Genomic DNA, 24,039 nt, shown 5'->3' on the forward strand with positions numbered 1-24,039 from the left:
ATTTTTTTACTTTATCTGCCTCAGCTTCCCCTCGTATTTATTTGGCCAACATAAACACTCAAATACACGTCTAAATAACTACTTAAATATCTAAGAGATAAGATTCAAAATTGAAGACTCAGATCTCGTAGTGTAAGCAAGCTAGGTGTTGACACAGACTTTTCTACTCACTTGTGGAAAAATATCATTTTAAAGTAAGCAATCTATTTGTATAGTGGCGGTTTTTCCAAAGTATTATAAATGACCGTGATTAAAGAAGTCTACGAATTATCATTATCATTTGGACATTTCGTTACATACATTGTTACAGAAAAAAAGTTCATGCGTTATGTAGTAGTAAAAGTAAAGGAAAGACGATAAGAGAGTTACATTTTCAACAAAGCTTATTGCGAAAACTGAGCTTTGAATTACTCATATCCATTAAAAAAAAGTGCAATAAAAATTACGCAAACGATTGAATTGTTTACAATCAATAACATTTCACGTAAGTACCAAGATTCTTATCATTTATAAATAAATTCATTAATTGAATCTATTTATAGCACATCCGATAGATTGCTCGATCTAAACAATCAATTTTGATATCTTTACAAAATATCATTAATTACAATTAATCGGTAAATATTGCTTGATTTCATTGTTTGGCTGCTTTATACAGGGTGATTAGCAGTCATTTTGAAAATAGATTATATCTCAATTCCTTTTGAATGATCAATGTATGTGATACCGATTAGTGACATCACGATGCAACAATGACATCAGGATTCATTGATTAAAAAAATGATGCAAAAGCAAAAACTATAGCTCTCGGTATACTAGATAATTATTCCCATAGTCTCACAGGGATATATTTCTTGATGTTACTTTTTTTTTGTTTTGGAAATCCAATCCGTCACTATCGCTGAGGATTTTACAAAAAGTCACAATCACACTCGCATGGGCTCAAACCTTAACCCAAACCCAGACTTGGAATAAGCAGATGTGGAACACACAAATATTTGCCCTACACGGAATAGACTCCGCGACCTCGCGCAGAATCGTTGTTGTCGTGATCACCCATACAACTTGACTATCCAGAAATATAATCACTCCTTTGTTACCCACTTTTTTATACAAGAAAATACACTTTTAACACCTCTCCAAGGTGCATGCAAATGCCACAGCTGCGAATAGCGGATGTTCCCGCTACCTATTTCGAAGTAAAGTCACGCACCACGACTACTAATAAATTAACCGCTGATTACTTCATCGGATTAATTCTACCTATAGTTTCACTTGAATATTCATGATAAAATTGCAACTTTCATCGACATCATCGTTAACAGAAGCTATTTAAAATATAGGTTATCCTTGCGCTTTTATTATATTTGAGGACAAAATTGAGCGATGTAGTTTATTGAGTACAATAGCACAATCCTACAATAGTCAATAAGTTCCCAAGGATTAAGTCCGTGCGTTGGTGTTCATACGTTAGCACTAATCCGAACAGGATTGCGATTTGAAATTTACTGAATTATCCCTTACGCATATGGTAAGCATTTATACCGCAGCTTGGATCGAACGTGAAAGTAGAATGTAATACAGCTTCTACAATAGAATAAAATGCAGAAGTTCACTTGTTTCCTTTGAATAGCAGTATTTAAATGTTTTTACGGAAGCATAATGAACTGGGACCCCTTCAATAGTAAGTCATATTTCTAATTGTTATTACCTTGGGAGGATGGCCGTCACGCAAGCGAAGTTACGTATCTCTAAACGGAATAAGAATATTAATCACAAAGGAAAAGTACAAAGTTGTATCCTATTCTCATAATTGTTTCGAACCATACAATTCACTAGAACTTCACAGCTACTAATACAACAAATCATTGTTAGAACATCATAAGAGTTGATTTAATTATGTCTCGAGTGATCGCATTTCTATTCGTTGGCTCGTCTTCTCATCATTGGCCTTATACGTTTATATTGTATAATTGAGTTCTATGTCTCAGCGTAATTGTGTCTTAATTGATCCCAATGTTCCCCGATTATTCATGTGAGCAAGTCCAGCGAACAGTTTCAATATATAATGTTGCTATTTGAATATGTGTGGTCGTAGGAAGAAGTTACCTCGACCCCATTCCTAATAGTTAAAACATAATAATAAGTTTTACACAAACGTGAATATAGTGTGTAAATAAAGATTTTCTGTGTTGCAAAATACATGGTTGACACTTGTTTGTGAATTCGTATTGTTGGGAGTGTGTCGTTATTTAATGGTGATTGTGATCCAATTGACATGGATGGGAGCAGGCGAGGCGATGCAGCGACCAAGCGGGTTGGCTGCGGTATCATCGCGTAGTAGTGGCATGACATACGTAATCGACAGGACGCGAGCCACCGTCCTCATAGCAATAGCCATGCTCTGTTAATTGTTGTTTATCAAACACTATTAATATTTAGAGCTACTGAGTAGTATTGAAGCCTAGTTTGGCCCAGTGACAGTGAAATTATCAACCGCAGCAACATGGTTAGTATCGCTTTATATATTACGTGTGGAATCTCCGAGCATGATTTTAATTAATTTGTTTGTTATGTTTATTCTGTGAATCATGAGAAGCGTTGGTAGCCAAAAATTGTATGTCTTGGTATATGATTGTATCGTTGAGTCCATTACAGGTATTTACATTTCTGAGAACAATGATTTACTAATGAGGAAACAATAGTAAGCGATCACAGCCTAATGTTTACATTCTTTGCAATATTTTTTCAATTGTTAGGTGTCATAAGAAAAGGTCTCCAGATCTTTTGTACGTAATTTATTACTCTAGTTATATAAATAAAATATATCTACTATTATTGCAAATACCTAGAAATACTGTTATAATTCTGAAAATTGACGCTAATTAATCCGAAACCCCGAACATTGTTGAATCTTAGGTTTTACCGATAAATCTTTGGATTTCCTTATAACGGTAAAATATATACACCTTTATTTTGAACACGTTTAATTGTGTTTATAGACATATTTATTAAAGCAGTGATCACGAAATTTTAGTTTTAAATATCACAACGAGATAAGAGACTCTTTTAACATTCCAATTGGAACCCGACACAGCCTTTGAAGTGACCCCATTGTGACTCCCGATAGCATTCTGTATTATCACAACGTTTTCCATTACCTTTGAAGTGACTCCTACATTTTTATTAATAGGTACCATCTATTACGTCAACACTGTTCAAAAGGACAAATCCCGTAAAAGGCAATCTCTTTTTGTAATACCATGAAGGACCTTTTATTAAAATTCAAAATATTAACATAAAATAAAATAACAAATTGTATATTGTAATGTTTATTTTCAAAGTCCTCATAGTTACCGAATATGTACTCAACCAAGCTTGATTCTCTGTACAGTTAATCAAAATACGCGGCTAACATATTTTTCTGTTTTCCCCAAAGAAATACATTATTATATTAGTATAGGTTGTTCCATCTAGGGAAAAATGTAAAAAATCCTATTGTATTCGTAAGAAAAATACCTTACAATAAGCTTTGTTATTCAATATTTATTTTTGTATGATACATATTTATCAGTTCTGTCAAGCGGAGTAAACGCAAACTATTATTTCAAATATTAAATAAATCTTCTCCATTTCAACCACTTGGCAACACGAAAAATAAATAAGTTTATAAAAAAAGTCTAGAATAAAATCTCGATTTATTTAGAATTTAAAATTACTTCGACTTAAGCGTGCTAACCACGGCGAGACATTCCTCTCCACTGTCTTATTGCGGACATTACAGTGATTTCGATAGCTACGTGTGAAACACAACAAGTCATCATATATTGACGTCCACTCAATGAGCTGCCCATTAGCAAAGCATTTTTTTATTATTTAATAACCATAACGACCACGAATGATTCCTATGTCGGGTGTGACAGAATCAAATGACTCTAGAAATGACTCAAATCACAGAATATGTCATTATTTTCTCTTTAACTTTGCCGCTTTCCACATTCGAAAAAGATTAACATAAATAAATGTTTTAAAAACCATTTGAAACGTGATTCTAATCATTGATTGTTTAATTCGTTTATAACTATTACTAATACAATGTGCACTATCGATTTATTTACGATAGATACTCATTTGTTTATACTCCGACACCATTCACATTAATACAAATGGTTATATTATCTGCATAACGAAAATACGATTAAAACTAATATACTGTCAACACAAGTTACATGAACCTAAGATTATCCGTCGAGAATTGTATTTTCACTTAAAACTTAATCTATTTTAATGAACACTCAACAGTAACGGTATATTCCTATTATTTATTTGCCATATGTATTATATTGTTGGATGAATATGACTTTGTAGTTGTGATAATCACCTGAGTGTGAGTCGTGGCTGAGGAGTTAGTCGTTGCCCTCAAGCCAGGCGCTAAACATATTGATGGATAGGTAAACACAATCGTTCTCTGCGTTTATTGATGTCCTTGTGTCACATGAAAGAGATTATAGCCATAGTGTTACCATTAACACTATACCAACATAAACGGATACTTTACAAACAATCGTTATGATTACCCGTCCAATACTAGTCTGTTAGAAAGTTAGCTTCTTATTTAATCGTTATCTTCAACGCGACAAAAAGAAAATTAGAAGTTAACTTTCCAGTATTACGTGACGAGTTTTTTGTTTGTAATTTTGCAAAGCAATTTTTAAGTAGACGTTGATTTCGTAAACCACTTGTATATTGGTCAGATTCTTGATATAAGTATATAATAGCTTAAAATTAAATAAAAAATAAACAACAATTCTTAAATGTCATAAGTTAAAAATGGCTGATAAAAACAGAGAGTACCGTGTTACAAACGCCATACAAAATAAATAAAACGTGAAACCTGTACGGCGTTCACAAATTAACTTTAATTTAAACAAAGTCTAAACATTCCTTACGTCGTGTATATTACTAATGACTCGTGTTACATTTGAAATAATAACTACAATAATATAAATTTACTGCTCTTTTAATGAGCTATTAGCGAAAAAAAGCGCCTTTGTCTTTATTCATAGTTATGTTGTTCGGAATATCATTACTTTGTCTGCTTGTGTGATGTCGAGGTGCAAAATGCGGGTACACGTCCACTTTTCAGAATAATGTTTACTACTTGTATTCAGACCGCGATCTCAAAACATTATCATCCTATCTATAACATCCTTTTGTATTGCCCTACATTGATATGATTAAAAATAAGAAGCAAACAAGATTATATCACGAAGTGTCCTCGTGAACAATCCTTGATCCGCTAGACCACAGGACCGAGCCTCGTGAACACTGATGCCGATAAAAAAAAACTATTTATACACAAAAAAACTGGACACTAATAAATTCATTTCGTGTTGTTGCCTACATCCGTCAATGACACGGAAAAATATATCAACTTCTTTTACAATTTGTATTCAACACAGGAAACTCATAAACGATATTCATAAAAAACAAACTGAATACTTGGCCTCGGTGACCTACAGCGTCACAAGGGCCGAGCTTGCCTCATGACTAGTCCACAAAGGCCATTGTCCTTTACCTTTTAATTAAGATCACATACGTCAGGTCGATGATTGGGTGAGCAATCCGTTTAATTGTTTTGGAGCGATAAGCGTTACGCGAGCGCGTGTCGCCGCATACGTTCTTATGAACATGATTGGAAACTCGTGGTCGGCTCGTCGTGAGGCATCATGTGATTGTGATGAGACCACTTAAGCAAATAAACGCCGCTGCTGACACCCGCGACCGCTGCCTACCACCGAGAATTAGCTTAAGACACACTCACCCAAATAATAAACACGTCTCGATTAAAAAAAATAACATTACTTAATCGAGTTAACAACGAGTCGCCGTCTAATAGCTATTGTGTAACCGTTGACATGATTTTATATTATGAATATGAAGAATGTGCATGGAATAATTAATCGCTAAATATGGGTGTGCTAAAACTATAATTAAAATATTTTCATGTTATGGACGAATATACCAGTTGGTAAATACAGATGATATTAAATTAAATACATATGTTATAGCTAGACTGTTATTGTTTGTCTTTGTATAGGCAACCGTTCTTTGCTTTCTAACACTGGAGTGATTGGAATGCAGTGCTTACTGCGTGTGATTTTCATAATGCGGTGCAGAGCTGTTGACGGCATGGAGTCTACGTAAGGGTTGGCTCTTTGAGAGCTGCCTATTTATTGTCCGCAACCGGACTTGCGACACAGAGGCTTCCGTACAAATCAAATACATAATTATATTACGAACGTAACAATCGTAGTTTTACCTAGATCTATAATTAATGTCTTCGGTATTATTGGCAGGACTAACACATCACCTGTAAAAATGCAATTGTCTAGCTGGACGAACAGACAATCGGACGGACAGCTCAGCCACAATAATAGGGTTCCGTTTTGACTCTACTCTTTGGGTACAGAACCTAAATAAGTGCAACCTACTATACAAGTCGTTTTATTCTTAAGACGATGTCTGTACGAATGCGATTTCCTCTGTTTTATTACAATTTCTGAAAGGCTAAGACATAACCAGGACGAAAAAAAATGGAAAACTACTGAAGACAGTGAAAGAATAAACTGAGAAATTACTGGCCTTGAAATGAGTGGATGCTGCAAAACTGTACGTCACCTTGATATCTTAACACGTTTGAAATTGCTATCAAAATCAAAATCTAATCAAAATAGTAAGGTCAATACTATTATCTGTGTTTATCAGTAAAGCCTACATTATTAACATACGATGATTGATTGATCTAAGATTAAGTTTGAGAGCATAATCATATCTTAAAACTAGAGTAAATATTCCATGATATTGGATATGATCGGATCAGCTGTGATTTCTAGTTGAGATTCAGTTCTGATGGATGGGTTATTGATAAGTCTGAGATATATCATCTATTATCTAGCAAGAAGGTCGTATACTAAACTTTACAAACCTTCATAGTATTTTAACAAGTAGTTATCATTGTATTAAGGACAACTCAAGTACGTATTATATATTTTTTTATACTTTAATGTTAAGTGCTAAATAAATAATCTATATTCAATTATTTATTATATTATAGAATGATTTGTAGTTATGATTGTTTAGTAATAAGTTATTTACCTTATTTGATGACTGTAGTTATTAATCACATAGTCTTGCCTTCCAGAACCGTCTAATGTAATATTTTTGCAAGTATGGAAGACAGACGCTCTTCGTTCTGAAGTAAACAACTACATACATAAATATTACTTCTGCATATATACTACTCTTGCTGAGCAGTAAGCCCCATCCCCTATAGCCAAGTGATATTCCTACATCCGTTAAGTAACGACAGTAAGATGACAAGTCCAAGTCACGTGACTTAAGAAAACGAAATAGCATTTAAATACAGTTGATTTAGGGCCGATTTTTCAATCGCCAGATAAAACATATTCGACGAATATGTTTGACGTTTTGACAGCTTTCGTATAGAAAATATGTCAAATGCCATATTTATTACTCAGATAAAAGTTATCTGACGATTGAAAAATCGGGCCTTAATAGTTATAATTTTTTGTATGAATGCATCTAGGCTAGAGGGGCTGCTCGCTTAGGGGATGATAAATAATGTGTTCATTGTTAACATATTAAAACAATAAACTCAGTAGAATACGGAAGTAGGTACCTTATTTAATTGTCACTTACTACGTAAGAGAAAATTCGATACTTCAAACGTAAGTTAAACTATGGGACACATGTGATTGTTAACTTCAAGTCACTTTATTTACGTCACAGCAGTGTTAACAGATTAAAACAATGAATAAACGTGATAAAATTTAAATGCCATTTATCTTTTTTTTCTATTTGATGTGGGAATTGCTTTAGAAATGAAGGTATTTCTATTGTTTCCATTACTAACTTAAGTGGTACGGTTATTGATAATATAATTCTATTTTATTCACACCGAGAGTTTATGTAGTTAAATTTTAAACAAACTAACTGAAACACCTTTCTCGCGCCACAGCAGCCGATAGTTATGCAAATGAGATATTGAAACTCTGCCTTTAAAAATTATAATAAAAAACATTACTGTTTTACAATGCCGCCAAATATCTTTGGACTATATCTCTGCTACACAATTTCGTTTTTTAAGATTTATTTTTTAAGTTTTATTCAGTAACTGTCACTGTGTGCTGTGCACTCGACCAATAACCACTAATTGGGGAACAGATCAGCATAATAGAGGAAAACAATAGCAACACGATATAAGTGTGATAATGATAAGACAAGTTATTAACATTGCTGTTGTATGTCCTCACAAGACATTAGCCGTCATCACTTAGAACTTATGTGCTAAGTTGGTGGAGGCTTATTTGCTGACACCCTGAAGCTGAAACGCTAGTTGCGATAGTTCAGTCCACCGACAGACACTGACCGGCGCGGGCGCAGCTTTTCATACGAATTTTGCGCGCTTTCTAAAGTTTACACACAAAAACTGTATTGTTATCATGAATTGGATAAACCGGCGGTTTATATAGGGTGTGTGCGTAACTCAGTTGTATTTAATAACAATTATTGTTTCCGCCTCGAGTCGTTAGATTGAGTGACAATTGTTCGGTAATCTAATAAAAAATGTGTTTGTGTCGCAGTTAAATGATACAAAACTGCTTTAAGAGTAAAATATCTCGTATATAAAAAATTACGTTTCACCTAAAGGATTTTGATAAGAGTCTTGTTTATGTTATAAGTCTGAAGCAAACATTATATTATTGTCACAAAAGTAACTTACGATATTGGCCGGCTTATTTGCCGATTAATTGCAGAAAAGTAAAACTAAACCAGAATGTTTATGTGCAAATGATTTGAATGTTTGTGAAACCCCCGCGACACAAGGATAAAATTCCTTAGTGCGGAAGTCGTTAAAAAAGAGAAAACCCATTTTTGATAATATCATACCGTAATCATGCTGCTGTTCCACAGATATTTAGGAGCGGTCACCTTTAAACATGCTTAAACATAAACATAATAATATTTTTCGACGTGCATTTAATCAAATATTCCATGTGAACAAAGGTACTATACCTTAGTTTATATCTCATTTTTTATTACTTCCAGGTTCGTAAAACGAGCATCCGAATGACTGCGATAAAGGAATATCCCTTCGACTTGAGCGATTTGAACAGCCAGCCGAGTGTCGGCGGCGAACCTCGGCCTGCGCCCGCGCAAGCGCCACCAGCGCCGCAACCCCCGCCCGCCATCCACCCGCGGGTCTCGCTACCCAACCTAGACGGAAAGAGGAAAGTCTCCATCATGGCCGACGAGTCCAGCAAAGACAGAGAAAATTTACCATCGAACAATCAATTTGACAGGTAAGTGTTTACTGTTATCACGAAACTAAGATCAAAATATTTCATGTCACTGTTGTCTACATTTGACGTAGCTATTATCACTATAAGATGGAGAGTGATAAAAATATTACAATTGTCTAAAGTTAAGTAGCTACTTATTACAACGGATTAAACGATAGAAATTATTTGGAATAACTTGAAATAGCATTTAGAGATCACAGAATGCTGGAATATAAAATTAAACTAATGTGTGGGTGTGTGTGCAAGTGCAAAGATAATTCATGAAAAGAGGCTATTTAGTTAAATGCCTTCGGTTCTTAAGGCAATATTGTAGCTCTTAATACACACAGTATTGTTTTTCTCTTCTGAATAAACAAACCGAAACCTTATGCTGGTGTTTATGGAGTCATTCAATCATTTGTTGCCTTAAGGTGTCTACCATAAAAAATAAGTTACTTCTATTGTCATTACTGATACATTTTGTATGGCAGAGTTAAACGATTAAAGTTAATATCCCTCTTTACAAGCAAACATTGTTCAGGCACGAAACACTGAGCAGAAATAGTTATCCGCGATTTATTCACATAATAAGCCTCAATGCAGGCGTTTATGGGTGTCATCGGAATATCATTTTACATGCATTATACTTATGTAGCCAATAGCACTTCCAGTGATAATGAAGTTGCATAACGAAGTTAAAGGAATTAATGAAAGTGTTGAATGTACTTAAACGTGAGAATCGGGATTAACTTTAAGTGGTCATTTTGAAGCACCTGTGAAAAACGCCGTTATGCTATTAGCTCATAACTCTTACTATATAGAAAATAATATCCTGGTATTTATAAGTATGTAGGTTTAATAATGACTTCAACTTGATAATGTTTTTGAAACACCAAAACAAACACTTGAACTTCTTCCGTCTCATAAGTCATAGAGCATAGAATTATAAAGTGTTCAAGTTATAGTCTTGTCATTCTTTAGCTGGTTCAGGAGTTCAAGTTTAGTCATTAAGAGTTTGACACTTCCCACTTCCTTCCCTGTAGAGATGGGTATCTCTACTTGAACTCTCGTGTCACCTCCAATAAAATATAGAGCTTATTGAAACTTAATTAATCCAGGTTTGGTCTGTTTACGTCATCAAATACATTCAGCGTCAATCTTCATGTATTATGAACACTTACCAAAAAAATCAGCCTCCGTAAACAAAAGTTTTCATTATGTACGCGCACTTACGTGCAAATTAAATCACCTAAACATGACTCTACCACCAACTTAGTAAAGTTAGACGTTAGTCAGCGCCACCTACAGCTTACGTTCAGTACTAATGAACACTGCATAACTTAACACTCGTAGATTCCGATCTGCGGTATTTACAAGTCAAGTTGTACGTAAAACTCACTTACTTGTTGTAAACGATACATAGATGGCGCTGACTGTGGCATAAAGAAAATATGCTTGATAAGGTTGTTTTGTTTATTACAAGTTTGAAACATGCATACCGGTGCACATATTCTGGTTAATAGTTATTGATTTATTGTTTAGTTTCAATTTTTTCAGTAGATTTGTAGCACTCTTCGGACTTGATCTTACTTAAATCGATACTATGTAATCTACTACTGTAATAATACTACGTAGAGTTTGACTCCACAATTAAATAAGGACCACTACTTTCTTTTTCATAAAAAAGTCGCAGTCGCCTAGCAACCAAAATAACATGTAGAAAAAAAACTTCGCAAAACCTGCACTCAGTTACCTGGAATTTGTAAGGACTGCTCCGAATGTAGAGCAAAAGTGTTTCAAGTGTTCTTTTTTTCTAGAGATCATTTACCTCACATTCAAGATATAACTTCATGTTACCTAATCATAATTGCTTGAAACATTTTATGACATCGATTTTTATCGATTTCGCAGAATTCATCAGAATGGGGCGCCTTACGCCGAAGTAATTAGTTAGCACAAAATTTTATGGCAAGTTCTTTGTGTGAGAAGTTATTTTTAGCAAAATATCAAGTTTTACACGTTTTAATACAGCTTTCTAGTACGGTATTAGCCGTTGTCAAGTGTATTTCAATTATTTTCGTGAATTTAAATGGAAACTTTATTCATAAACTTTACAATAAGACTAGTACATGTATTATACTAAATACCTTAGCAAAAAGTAACGTTAGTTGAGGAAACAGTAGAACAATGTTTGGGAAAAGTATAAAACGTTTCTTGATGTACCTACATATCTATGTATAGTAATATAACACTTTGTCACATTAGAAAAAAGCTAATTAATACCAGTTAATAGTTCTAACGGTCGCGCGTTTGAATGTGGTGAAACATATAACCTCGATAAAATTGAAGATAAATTATAATTTAAATTATATAAAAAATTATCAATTACTGCAGGTGCAGCAATGAAAAAAGTAAAATTATTTAAAATAAATTAACAAAAACACTTGGAAAAATAAAACTTGTTTTCGTAAAATGTTTACACTTACTTTGTTTCCGTCAATAAAGTATGATAAAGGTGATTCATATTTTTATGTTCAAGTAAACTAAAATGTTATTACAATTATGTGAATATTTTTTATCTTAACTCTACAAATTAAATCCAAATCAATATATGAATGAATAAACTGAAAACCTCAAAATTTCTAAGTTTAATGTTTAATCGACATTTAGTCAAAATTCAAATAAATTTATACTGAAATTCGTAAGCGTGATAACATCAAATGCGTCTAACATTTGCGATCGTTGAAGTCTTTTACTCTTGACCTAATATTCTCACGAACATGCATATTCTAATCACACGGAATTACACCTCCTATGTTTTAAAATACTTTTTTTTTACTTTATTCGAAACAGATTTATGTGAAAGATTAGATTAGAATAATAAATATCTGATCTGATCTGGCATTACTTCGTTTATCTTACAAACCATTTGAGAAGAGTCCCGCGATCCCGTCACATATGGGAATGTTCTTGACAAAATATTGCGGATAATTTAATTACTTAAGCTCTCCGCATAAGTGTCGTACTCCAAAAGGCTCTTACAGCGAACTGTTCACCTTTCACTAAAGTGCTCGCTGTACCCCTCCGTACTTACATCTGTATAAGTAGTACAGTCTTACAACCATCACGTGACTGTTGTTTGTGAAAGGCATAGGTCGTGTCCAGCTATTGGAGACCCCTGCTGACTCATAACATATCCCTTTGTTGTCTCTCAGTAACAGCTGTTGGAGGGGATAATAGAGGTCATGTCCATTGGCCGCTTCCAAGACGTGTGTAGGTATCACATGACTGGCGTCCAAACAATATTGTATTGCAATAATATGATAGATAGGCGTATCAAGCATCACGTGCTTTGACTCTCAATTAAATGTTACAGCAATTATATTTTTGTGTGGGCCCGTTATCGAGTTTATTTTTAGATTGCATTAAGCTGCTAATTTTGAATGTTGGCTACCATCGGTTTAATAAATTATTTTTGCAAAGTTAATGGTATGGAAAAACATGGTGAATTATTAACTTAAATTTTCATGAATCGAAAAGGTAAACAAAGTGTCTTTACTTTTTAGTAATTGGTGTGTACAGAACGTGTTATTGGCATATTTTATGAAATAAAGGTGTGTTCATGAGTAATTTAATATTTAATTTAACATTAATTTTAAATGTTATTAAAATTCTCTTAATCTCCATTGGCTAATTAAGCTTCAATATAATTTTTATATTTTATGCGACTGCTCCGAAAATCATAATAATTTAAGAAAATGACGGGGCATTTAAAAAATCAGCTACAAAATTATCGTGAAACATAGAACATTAAACGCCTGTTCATGTTGTTGGCGCAACCAGCAAAGTGGCAACCAAGTAGTGACTCCACTTATATACCGCAGGCGACGACAATAAATTACCATAAGACCTTTTCATAAACGCCTTCGTAATTATTACCAGAACGTGAATAAATTATGCTTATTATACTGCACTCGAAAAACACTTTTTCAATTGATCGTTAAATGTATTATACAACGTCTTTATTAATTAATTATATATATCGATGAGAACTAGCACAAAACATATTATACTTAATACTAGATAGATCATTAAAATATGCTGTTGTGAAATGTTTAATGAGTGTTTAATAGACACATAGTAAAACTTCAGAAATCTTTACAAACAAAACAATTGAAACGATATTTTTTCATTCAAAAACATTATTAATTGCTTGTAATTAGTGTTCTATATTTTACTCTGCTGCTTAAAGATTTACATAATGCCCCAGAAACATGTGACTGACAAGTTCATTGCTCGCCAAACTTATGCAGAAACAAATCTGTTATTTATAAAAACAATTTTCTTTAAAACCGAGATGAATTTCGACAGATGAGTTTTAATTCATCGTGGCTTAAAACAATCAATTATCGATATTGCAGTTATCTTGTGTAATTATTTATTCATTCAAGGTTTTATATTGAATCACCATTTTTTGACTGAGAAGTTTAATATGGCAAAGACCCCTAAATATTAAATTGGTCTCGAAAAACACATTGTCCCTTACGCGACGTTCTCTTTATATTTCTTCTTGTTAAAAACTAAATGTAATTTTAAGATATATTTTAGATAAAGTGTGGATAAAATGTTATATAAAAATATTATTCGCGTGTTGTTCCCATTTTTTCCCATTTTATGAATTTCCGCTTCAGCCCGCTATTGCGTTACACGTAAATACATATTTCAATCTACAATAGAATACATAAGTATAACATTAAGTGATCAAAATATTTATTTTGTTATAATAATATAACAACGTACAAGGATAAACAGACAAAAGAACAGATTGAATTGCTGTATAAATAAAGTTTCAATTATGATAACCATAACTTGGTGTTAAATAATGGAAATTTGTGGAAATTGCCCATAGAATTTTCCATTAACTTTTATGTGATTTTAAGAGGTAATAGATAATAGATCATGATGTGGTTTAGTAATATAACCTATTTGTTATTACCTAATATCACACAAGATTTTGTTTTATCGTACGGTTTCATGCAAGAGTTTCCTAGTGTGATCACTCGTCCTGTATTTCCGTATATCAGGATATATTTATACGAATTTCCTTATAGATAAAGTACGTATGAACATAATTTTATTATAAATAATTCTGTTGCTACGACAAAGCTATGTACACATATGTTGGTCAAAAACTATAGCAATAATCAGAGATTTTTTAAAAGGAATAAACATTTTCTTTAATAATTCGGTCTTTAGTCTTAAAATTAATAACGTTAAAGTGAATTGATATGTGAGAGTAAACGTGACTTAAATTACAACCAGAAGTAATTTATAAAATACAAATGCGGTGAACACGGTACCATATGGTCTGAATATCGATGTTTTGTGACAGTTGATGTTATTGCCTAGTATTTACATTGTGCGGTTACGCGTTGTCAACTATAGAAATGGAAGAAATCAACTTTACATAATATCTTTTATTTATATACTTCATTATGTATGTACATGTGACTTGATTTTTCATTGTGCGCAACGTTTCGACAATTTTGAACAATTTCAACAATGAACGTAGTGTTCACGGCACTGCGGCTGAAGTTATTGAAGACATTGAGTATAATAAGATGTCATGCTTACAATATTCTGATTGAGAAACAGACGCGATAACAAAAGGTACAGATTCAAGTTGTACTCGAGTGATTTGTCTCAGTCAACCATTTTTCACGGTTTATACTTACAGAGGGATTTTTATTCTAATTAGTAAACGCACGAAATAACTCAACACAACATATTGTAAAATTCATAATAGGTACATTTTAACAACTTAATATTTACTCATTAATCCTTATCGAGGAATCGAATTAATTGTTCTTTCAAACACTAATCAACTTATAATTCTATACTAAATTTATACATATGCAGGCGTAATAATCGTACAGTTCGATATCGTAATTAAACAACTACATGAACCTTTATAGATGCGAATCGTAGTTGTTAATTAGACTGGCGTGCAGTTTATGCACCTACGTTAGTTCTGAGTATTCATCACATACGTATGTAGTTATCGTTAACAGACGACATATAAAACCACATGGAACAAATCACTCGGCTGTTTTTAATCGCGATTGCACACATTGTATCGATGCGTGCGGAAGAATCGGAGGTGGCGGGCTGTGCGGGCGGCGCGGGCGCTGCTGTTATACGAGCGTTGTTTGAAATGAATAGTATAAACACGGCCGCGACGCCTCGGGCTCATTTACTCACTCATCACCGAGTCTGCGCCCCGTGCAATAGTTCGCAACGCATTTTTATGGCAGTGGGCCTACGGTTGTACTTTAGGAAAATTTTTGCACGTCGGCCAATGACCGGCCAGCCGGCCGGCGAAACTGAACGCACCGAGGCAGTCACGTGCCCGGGGTGAGGCGCGGCGGCCGACTCGTTCGCAGCCGAACCTTCTCTTATAAGATGCACATTCGCCGCGGCATAGGTGTGGAGCGTGCTGAGCCGAGCGGCATGCCCCCGCGTAAACCAGTCTACAAATTCGCCCGCTAATCTAGTTATAGTGAATAAGACTCTCTGAGTACCATGTAGGATGTCTCACAGCAGCTTGAGTTGTCACTACGACAGCTACCTACCGTCAGATTCATCACTAGAAACAGACGCACTCAACCGTCACTGGTAAGTTTAAATATTTACGTATCCTCACTTATCTAAATGTATTGAAAAGTGTCAAATTATAATTTACTACTTTTAATTCAAGTCAACGCGAAAAAAACGTGGTAATTTGCATTTAAACAAAAGAAATTTAAATTATGTTTAAAACTCAGGTGTAAATTAACATTATTAAATCTGTAAATGTTTCAAACTAATGTGAAAAAGTGAAGTTAATGATAATTAACAGTATTGAGTTGTCACCTATGACCATTACATGAAAATCGCGCATATACTTCAGCTTATCAAGTTAGTCACACGTTACGGGCAATACAGTCCGTGGTGAGCGCTGTCGTCAACACTGATGGAACATTCAATATTCTCACCGTATTGTGTACACCCAACACCTGAATAAAGTTTCACTGAAAAACTTAACATCATGTTGATCCAAGCTGTTTACATGAAGGTGACGGCAGTGAAACTGTCTACATCAATAATTATTTTTCTTTTACACACGCTATTTAAAATCGAAGCCATGGCTAAGGTCGTCGTGGACTTATATTTCTAGTTATATGACCCACATTTACTATCAACAATCCATCGTATAAAGATTGCATGACATCTTGGCGGACAACCACGTCATGGTAACATGACAGACTGCAGTACCGACGCGTTATATTCATATATGGACATCGGAATGGCTCCCAAGAGAGGACGGTCATCATGAGACCGCCATTATCATTAACCACACAATGGTTGTTTGGTTTCAGTTCCTATCTATTAAAAGCTGTGATATGGTGACCCATGAATGATTTTCAAAAGCCCTTTCCGTATCTACAATTCGCATTGAAATACACGAAATTATGCCTACCATTCAACATAACAAAAAATTTAAATAAATTGTTGAGGTACATTTCTTTGTAATAAAGTGACTGTTAACTAGATGCTAATTAAAACTATCATGCCATTAGTGACGGTCAATCAGTCAATGGCAATCAATCCCTTTAGGAAATAAATGTAGCTATCATGAGGAAAGGGCTACTTAATATAAACTTTAGATATGTAGAAGTAAAACAGCAAATACGATACATCAACTTGCAAATTTATTATTTACAAATATTTCATTAATAAAATGTTATCGGTCTACTACAATTTAAATAATTCTAGATTCGGTTATCACGTATTACATCACGTTTTATCAAGGTTTGCCATTGCTCATTTCAAGTGTAAAGTTCTACATGATCGAGTGTTACAATTAAGTGACTAAACATTGACCCACTGCACTGCGTAACATGCCGATAAAGCCTTTACCATGAACTCACCTTGCGCCATGGATTGATTAAACAATACGTTTACTATATAGTACTGTTTAATTTTTGTTTCACACGTCACGCTTACACGTGGCTTGAGGCGACACATTTCATGTACTCATCGCTGAATGTTGACCACCAGTGTTGTTTGTACACCTAAATCAATTATAAATGAAACCTATATATGTATTTCAAGTTGAAGAATATCGCATTTGTTATTGAGAACCGGCGTCGCGGGACGTAACGTGTATGTAGTTGTAAGCTTCAAGGTGTGTTTCAGTATGTAACGCAACGGCCCGAGTTGTCGCAGGTTATGAATATCAATTTGTAATTGTTATAACACTTGTTTGGTTACCTTTTCCTTATTAAGATAACATTTACAACTGCATTACGTACGTATACTATATGATGAATGCATTATTTTCTGAATTACTAAATTTAATGGGATGCTACATCTTTTTTACTTAGTTAATTCTTTTTAAAACTACCCGAGTATTTCTAAACATTTCCACTTGTACCAGGAAACTAAAACTACTTACTTATACCATACAAAACATTAAATTAAAACTCATTTTGAATTTGAGGTTACAGAACCTTTCTCAAAGACACACGTGTTCCGCGTTTGAAAATAAAACAACGCGTCAATCGAAATCCGCAGGTAAATAAATTTGAAGCGACTGTAGCAAGACACGATATCTTCGAGCTGCTTATTTAATAAATCCACGCCAGCACTTCGCTATTTACCTAGTAGCTACATCTAAATAATGTAAACAAAAGGAGTAAATAAAATTAGGATTATGTCCGACCTTCAGTATAATACACACAATAATCGCGTTTGTAACGGTTCATAAATAATAAATAAACATCTGCGTGCACTCTGCACAAATTAGTTATTTTATTATTTTAAAATTATAGGTATAGCCATCGCTTTCATATTTATTTATTTAATAGGCAAGAAATCTAAAATTGCTCTATACTTTCAATTTTATTAAAAACGTGGAATGTTTTCAAAGCCAGCTGTCGATGGCACACTACACGTGTTGAGAATAATTATGTAATAAATGGGTACTTTAGTTAATAATAATGAGTAGTTTTTGCATATTTAAAACTGAAAAGCACGTGATCCTGCGACGAATGTTAATTAAAGCAAAAAGGTAGCGTGAAGCGATATAAAAACCTTACTAAAGTCAATTGTGTACCTATGTGGCTATGAGTAATCGCTCTATTATTACAGATTATTTGTCAAGGTGACACACTGATACACATATATGTTGTTCACAGACCCGTTACACGTGATTTAGGGAGTGGGACTGTAAAACACACAGCTCATTAATATTCAAAGAAGATACTAAATGGATTTTATATGTTAACATAAATTTAAAAGGGGAATGAGTTTATTGCTGATAAAAGATAGTGTTTATACAAAAATAAAAATATTAATTAGATGTAATTAAAATGAATGTTAAAAATCAGATTCATTAATAAAGGCATCTTATAGTGTAATTATGAAATAAGGAAATATTTCATAAGTTAACTCAGAAGGTGTCTTGTATTTTCAAGTCTCTCATACATCACCGTTTCCAAGAAAAACGTCTGGCGACAAGGATAAGCGAGTTAATATTCCTTTTTTTCTTATGCCACTGGTTTAGATACAATGGACTTAAATTTAAATTTATCCCACGCTGTCAAGCTTTTATTTTGATAATGTTAAAGCTATTAAGCCTTTTTTGACGTTCTTGTCAAACTGCACGTGAGAAAAAGAAGAAAATTATTCGTCTGTTTCTAAAGACTCTTATATAATTTATCCAAACATAAAGGGACAAATCCATATATAGTTTAACCCAAAGCTTTCATAGTTATACCAGTAATATTAGCAGGGTTTTAAAATGTACATAATAGGTTGACGATAAATACTCGGTTTTTTCAGTTCCACACAAAAACTTATCGTGACAAGCGAATATTACTTTGAGAATCCTTATTTTATAACGGATCAGCACGGAGCAGGTTACAAAGTAGCCAAGAGTCTTGGCGACAAGATTAAAACACTTCGCACACAGCAGTACACTGTTTTTTTACTCCAGTATTTTGGGACCATGTGTGTCAAACCGGTTATTCAAAAAAGTGTCGCTATCCATACAACAAATACTCGATTTGCATTAAAAATAAATAAATTACCATACATACAACTTTTAAGTCTGAATCATGTATATATCAATGTTTATTAATATCAACAGGAATGGAAGCATATCAGCAAAAGCGGAAGGGCCTTCGCGCCGCAAAAGCAACCTTCACAATGCCATGGCAGCAGACATGGACTCCTCTTGGGGTAACTTTCCTTTGGCGTTTAATTTCCAACAATAACAACCCATCTCTCAATCCAAGTATCACTAAATCATACAAAAAAAGTCACCTACAATCATATTTGAAATCTCCAAAATAATGATTAGGAAATAAAACCAAGGGAACGACAAGCCACTGGAACCGATGTAACCCAGATCTGTGGAATATTTAGAGACCTTGTTACAAATGCCACGTACTTTAATGCCTTTTCTACTATAACAACAATGAAAGCAATTACAAGGTCAGTTTAGTTTACTGATAATTGGAATACGATGTAGAAACGACAGGTGTCTTGTACTCGCCGTTGATTCCCACGTTTTGATCGATCGTCACTCTGTCTTGTGTTTGACTTCTGACACTATCGTTTAATACGCAGATCGACAGGCACACATCGAGGGCAGATTTAAAAAGTACTCCACGACTTCCTCCGTTTACTCGAAGAAGGCTCTATCACAGCAAAGCGAATACATCGAAAGGTAAATAACATTTTTATCATAAAAAAATGCGAAATACGGTAAAAAGTTATGCATTCCGTTCAGATTAAATCAATTCGATTTAATTCAGAACAGTTGCATATCAATGGAACGCTGAACTTAAAACTGTTACTTTGCTAAAGTTAATACTCAAGATAAACTAGGTCGGCCCATGTAGGTCAATCCTATATGTCAGTCAATAAAGAGTGACAATAACTTACACGACTATTGGTAAACCATAAGTGAAGTGTTATCTAGATTCTAAGTTGTTCAGTGATGAGTGCATATAGGATAAATACGGTTAGCTTCTCTTTACGTATTCTGATCAGGTACGAGCCCAAATATATGCACATACAGATAACACAAGATGTCAGGTTCAGTTATACCCACTTCACCAAGTTCACTCTTATCCAAGCAACTGTACTACTTTATTTCTGCCTCCGTTTCTAGAATACAATCTTATTTCAAATCTTCTTTGTTTTTTTCTTTGAAGTTTGGACATTTTTTATTTTTTATTTATAAAATATGTGAGCTAAAGGTTAATAGTTTGTTAGCTTCAGTTTTGCGATTCTGGGGTTTTGCTCAAAAACGAGGAGTTTATACATTCTAAAGTGGCACAGTTGAAGGTTATTCTAAATATGAATTTAGAGGCATTATATCATAATTTTTAAATACAAATGCATAATATAAATTGTCTTTAAAACTTTTAACCAGGTTACAGTCATAAAAAAATCATAAATTTATATTGTTTTGCGTATTGCTCATTTTTGAAATTCGCCCTGTTTACGCAGATCTTGGTGGTACGCCTGTTGCCAAAAGTGTCATACGGAGGACTCCGGCATTCCCTCGTGGGAACCACCGAACTGGCAGAAGGTCTGCCCTTACCCACTATGCCCTTCATACCGGCAGTTCGCACAGAACATCGCTGTATTAATCATTGGTAAGTTATCGATTCCTTTTTATTTATACCGGCATCAAAGCGCTCTGCCTCGTGCACCGTTTATTGACATTGTGACTTATAATTATACATATTGAGGGATTCTTTTGAAGTTTGTGTCAACATGAATATATTAAACTTGAGCCATTACAGTTTACAATTAAACATTAACAAGTTTGTTTTTACTATTAAATATACTATTGTTTTTGATAAAAATAAGTGTGCTGAAATAAAGGAGGATACAAAATTTAACAAAATTTTAAAATGTGTGGCTTAAATGAGGCCCTTCATTGTTAAATTCTTGGCAGGAGAGCATGGTTCAATTGTCATCGTTATTGAAATGCATACTCCATACGTATCGACTATCTAAGCCTATACATACTCGTAAGTAACATGGTATTATTGTTTAGGAATCTTGGTATGGGTTACGGTATGGATCATAATGGGCGACACGGCCGCGCCCGGTGGCCAGCTGTTCTCCTTCGCCGTGCTCACCATCGTCGCGTACTTCGGAGGCTGGCTCATGCTAAAGATCACAACGCTACCCTCCCTTATAGGAATGCTTATAGTGGGAATCATTATGAAAAACATCGGTTTCGTCAACTTTGACGAAACCTATCAACATGTCGCCTCGTATATCAGGTAATTTGATTTTGTGTTGGATTTTGAATGGAATTTTAGAGAAAGGCCCAGAGAATTACACCATAAATCTGCTGCAATAATCAGCTTTTGAACTAATATAATCTATTTTAAGCATTATAAAAAGCAGGAGGTTTCTTGATCCAATTTTAAGTTCATGTATGTTTATAAATAAAGGCCAAAATGGCATTCTTACAAAATTGTACATTACTTGCTTTCAAGCCACTGCTCAAGTCATTACAGTATTATTATTCGTTCCTTAATCGATATTATTACGTTCCAGAAAAATTGCACTGACGATCATCCTAACGCGAGCCGGTTTGGACTTGGACCCCAACGCTATGAAGAAGTACTTCTTCACCGTGATCAAGCTGGCTCTGGTACCCTGGACCTTCGAGTGTGTACTCTGTGCCATTATGGCTTACTTTTTCCTGGGACTACCCTGGGACTGGGGTATGTGCAACCTTATTTTTCATTTCAAAACATTTATACCTCCTTGACTTGAGATTTTACCGAAATTAACGCAGATTATATCTCTTTCGAATAGAAATGACATTTCAATACATTAAAGCAAATCTGCGTTTAGACTTGAAGAAAAGACATTTATCTCAAGGAACTGTTTGTTTTGACAATATTTAGTGTCGATATCTCAAATAAAGATAAGTAACGCGCCATCTACGGTAACAGCCAGTTTGCCATAAAATTTAATTATGTCGTTAAACATTTACTAGGGGCAAGCGTAATAAAACTTGTGTTATATAAACAAGAACGGAAGCCTATTAACTATGAATAATCGTTTTAGGAAACTAACTTTCGAATCTCAATTCAGTTTCAAGTGTATCTATTAAACAAAACAATTTTCTTCTTGCTATAAATATGAAATGAACCAAATACAAAAACCAAAAAAAGTTTTTTTTTTGTGATGAAAGTTTATCACTAACACGTTGGCTTTATGAATTCCAGCTTTCCTTCTATCGTCCATCGTCGCCGCCGTGTCTCCAGCCGTGATCGTGCCGTGCCTGTTCCGTCTCCGTGAGAAGGGTTACGGAGTGTCTAAGGGCATCCCGACTCTCGTGCTTGCTGTCTCCGGTGTGGATGATGCTGCCAGTGTCGCCATCTTTGGCATCGTCTCATCCATTATGTTCTCAAACGCTTCGCTCACCATGAATGTTATTCAAGTAAGTTTTGGGGGAAAATACTTTTTTTAGACTAACACCACCAGATACCTTCATTTAAAATCCGATCTCCACTGACACTTCTCCCCAAAAATATAGGGTTTGAAATTAATCACGTATTCATTTAATCAGACATGTGAATTGAGTAATTGATTTTGCCGTAATTACAAAACACTGTATCCAATCAATCGTTCTGTTTCGGCAACTGAACGAGTTCAATCAAGTTTAGCAAGTTACTTAATTAAGATTTATTCAAAAATACAATTATGTTTGCGAAAATATTTTAAGCCTACATCTTATACTTTGCGCATAAATTATTTACTAGTGCAAAATACTACTCAAGTTTATTACGACTACCTGTTAAAATTAATAAGCAGGAAATACAAGTTTTATTTAGGAACCATATAAATCTGGTTTAAATATAAGCAAAACAGATTTTCAACATTTTTCCTAGTATTCTATGCCAAATCACAAAGGTTTCACAATGGTTGAAACTACGAAAAACTGTACCGCAACATGATCCAAAATGTTATCAGCTCTTACACGCCAATATGCTACTGGCGTGAATGATAGTTCATGAGTAGTTAAATACTTCTTCGAAGGAACTTGAAATGATTTTACAACAACTGCTATAAAAAATCCCATGTCATGCCTTGCCCATGCCCATATCGTGCTATCTTTCATCTGTGGATATTGTTCTGATCTGCATATTTATTTATCTTCCAGGGTCCTCTGAGTATAATAGGCGGCATCGTGCTGGGCGTTGTTTGTGGATACCTAGTGAAGTTCGTGCCAGAGCGTAACGACGCGTTCCTGGTGCCTCTGCGAGTGCTGCTGCTGCTGGCTGGTGGCCTCGGCATGGTGCTTGGCTCTGAGGAGATCGGCTGGGGTGGCGCTGGTTAGTAAACATCGCTTATGAGACTCAGAACCGTCTTAAAGGAGATCCTAAGATCGTCAGCACGTGGGCCATAGAATAGCTTCAGCACTACATTAGGTATCAAACTAGGTCAGGATTCTATTACTGGCTTATTCTGTGTCAATTTGAGAAATAAATCAAGGTGCCTCAAATTAAGTACTAAATATTGTGATGAACAGAATTTTATTTTAACCTCAAAAGTTTTCAGGCATTCGTAATTACTGGCAACATTTTCA

At 34.4% G+C, this 24,039-nt stretch overlaps 1 protein-coding gene across 5 annotated transcripts in view; it reads left to right on the forward strand.

Moving 5' to 3' along the window:
• Positions 1 to 24,039, forward strand: part of LOC113501450 (sodium/hydrogen exchanger 9B2-like) — a 44,943-nt gene that overhangs the window by 15,379 nt on the left and 5,525 nt on the right. For 3 of the 5 annotated variants that reach the window (XM_026882596.1, XM_026882598.1, XM_026882599.1), the window contains exons 2-9: positions 9,133 to 9,386; positions 19,558 to 19,649; positions 20,040 to 20,139; positions 20,928 to 21,076; positions 21,484 to 21,715; positions 21,996 to 22,165; positions 22,676 to 22,890; positions 23,614 to 23,785. In XM_026882596.1, the coding sequence (XP_026738397.1) occupies positions 9,133 to 9,386; positions 19,558 to 19,649; positions 20,040 to 20,139; positions 20,928 to 21,076; positions 21,484 to 21,715; positions 21,996 to 22,165; positions 22,676 to 22,890; positions 23,614 to 23,785 (1,384 nt within the window). Of the gene's footprint in view, positions 1 to 2,491; positions 2,510 to 9,132; positions 9,387 to 15,618; positions 16,041 to 19,557; positions 19,650 to 20,039; positions 20,140 to 20,927; positions 21,077 to 21,483; positions 21,716 to 21,995; positions 22,166 to 22,675; positions 22,891 to 23,613; positions 23,786 to 24,039 lie in introns of those variants that run through there. The other 2 variants (XM_026882597.1, XM_026882600.1) reach the window with 2 other exon arrangements.

The sequence above is a fragment of the Trichoplusia ni genome, chromosome 15, assembly GCF_003590095.1.
Source record: "Trichoplusia ni isolate ovarian cell line Hi5 chromosome 15, tn1, whole genome shotgun sequence".
Classification (NCBI taxonomy): domain Eukaryota; kingdom Metazoa; phylum Arthropoda; class Insecta; order Lepidoptera; family Noctuidae; genus Trichoplusia; species Trichoplusia ni.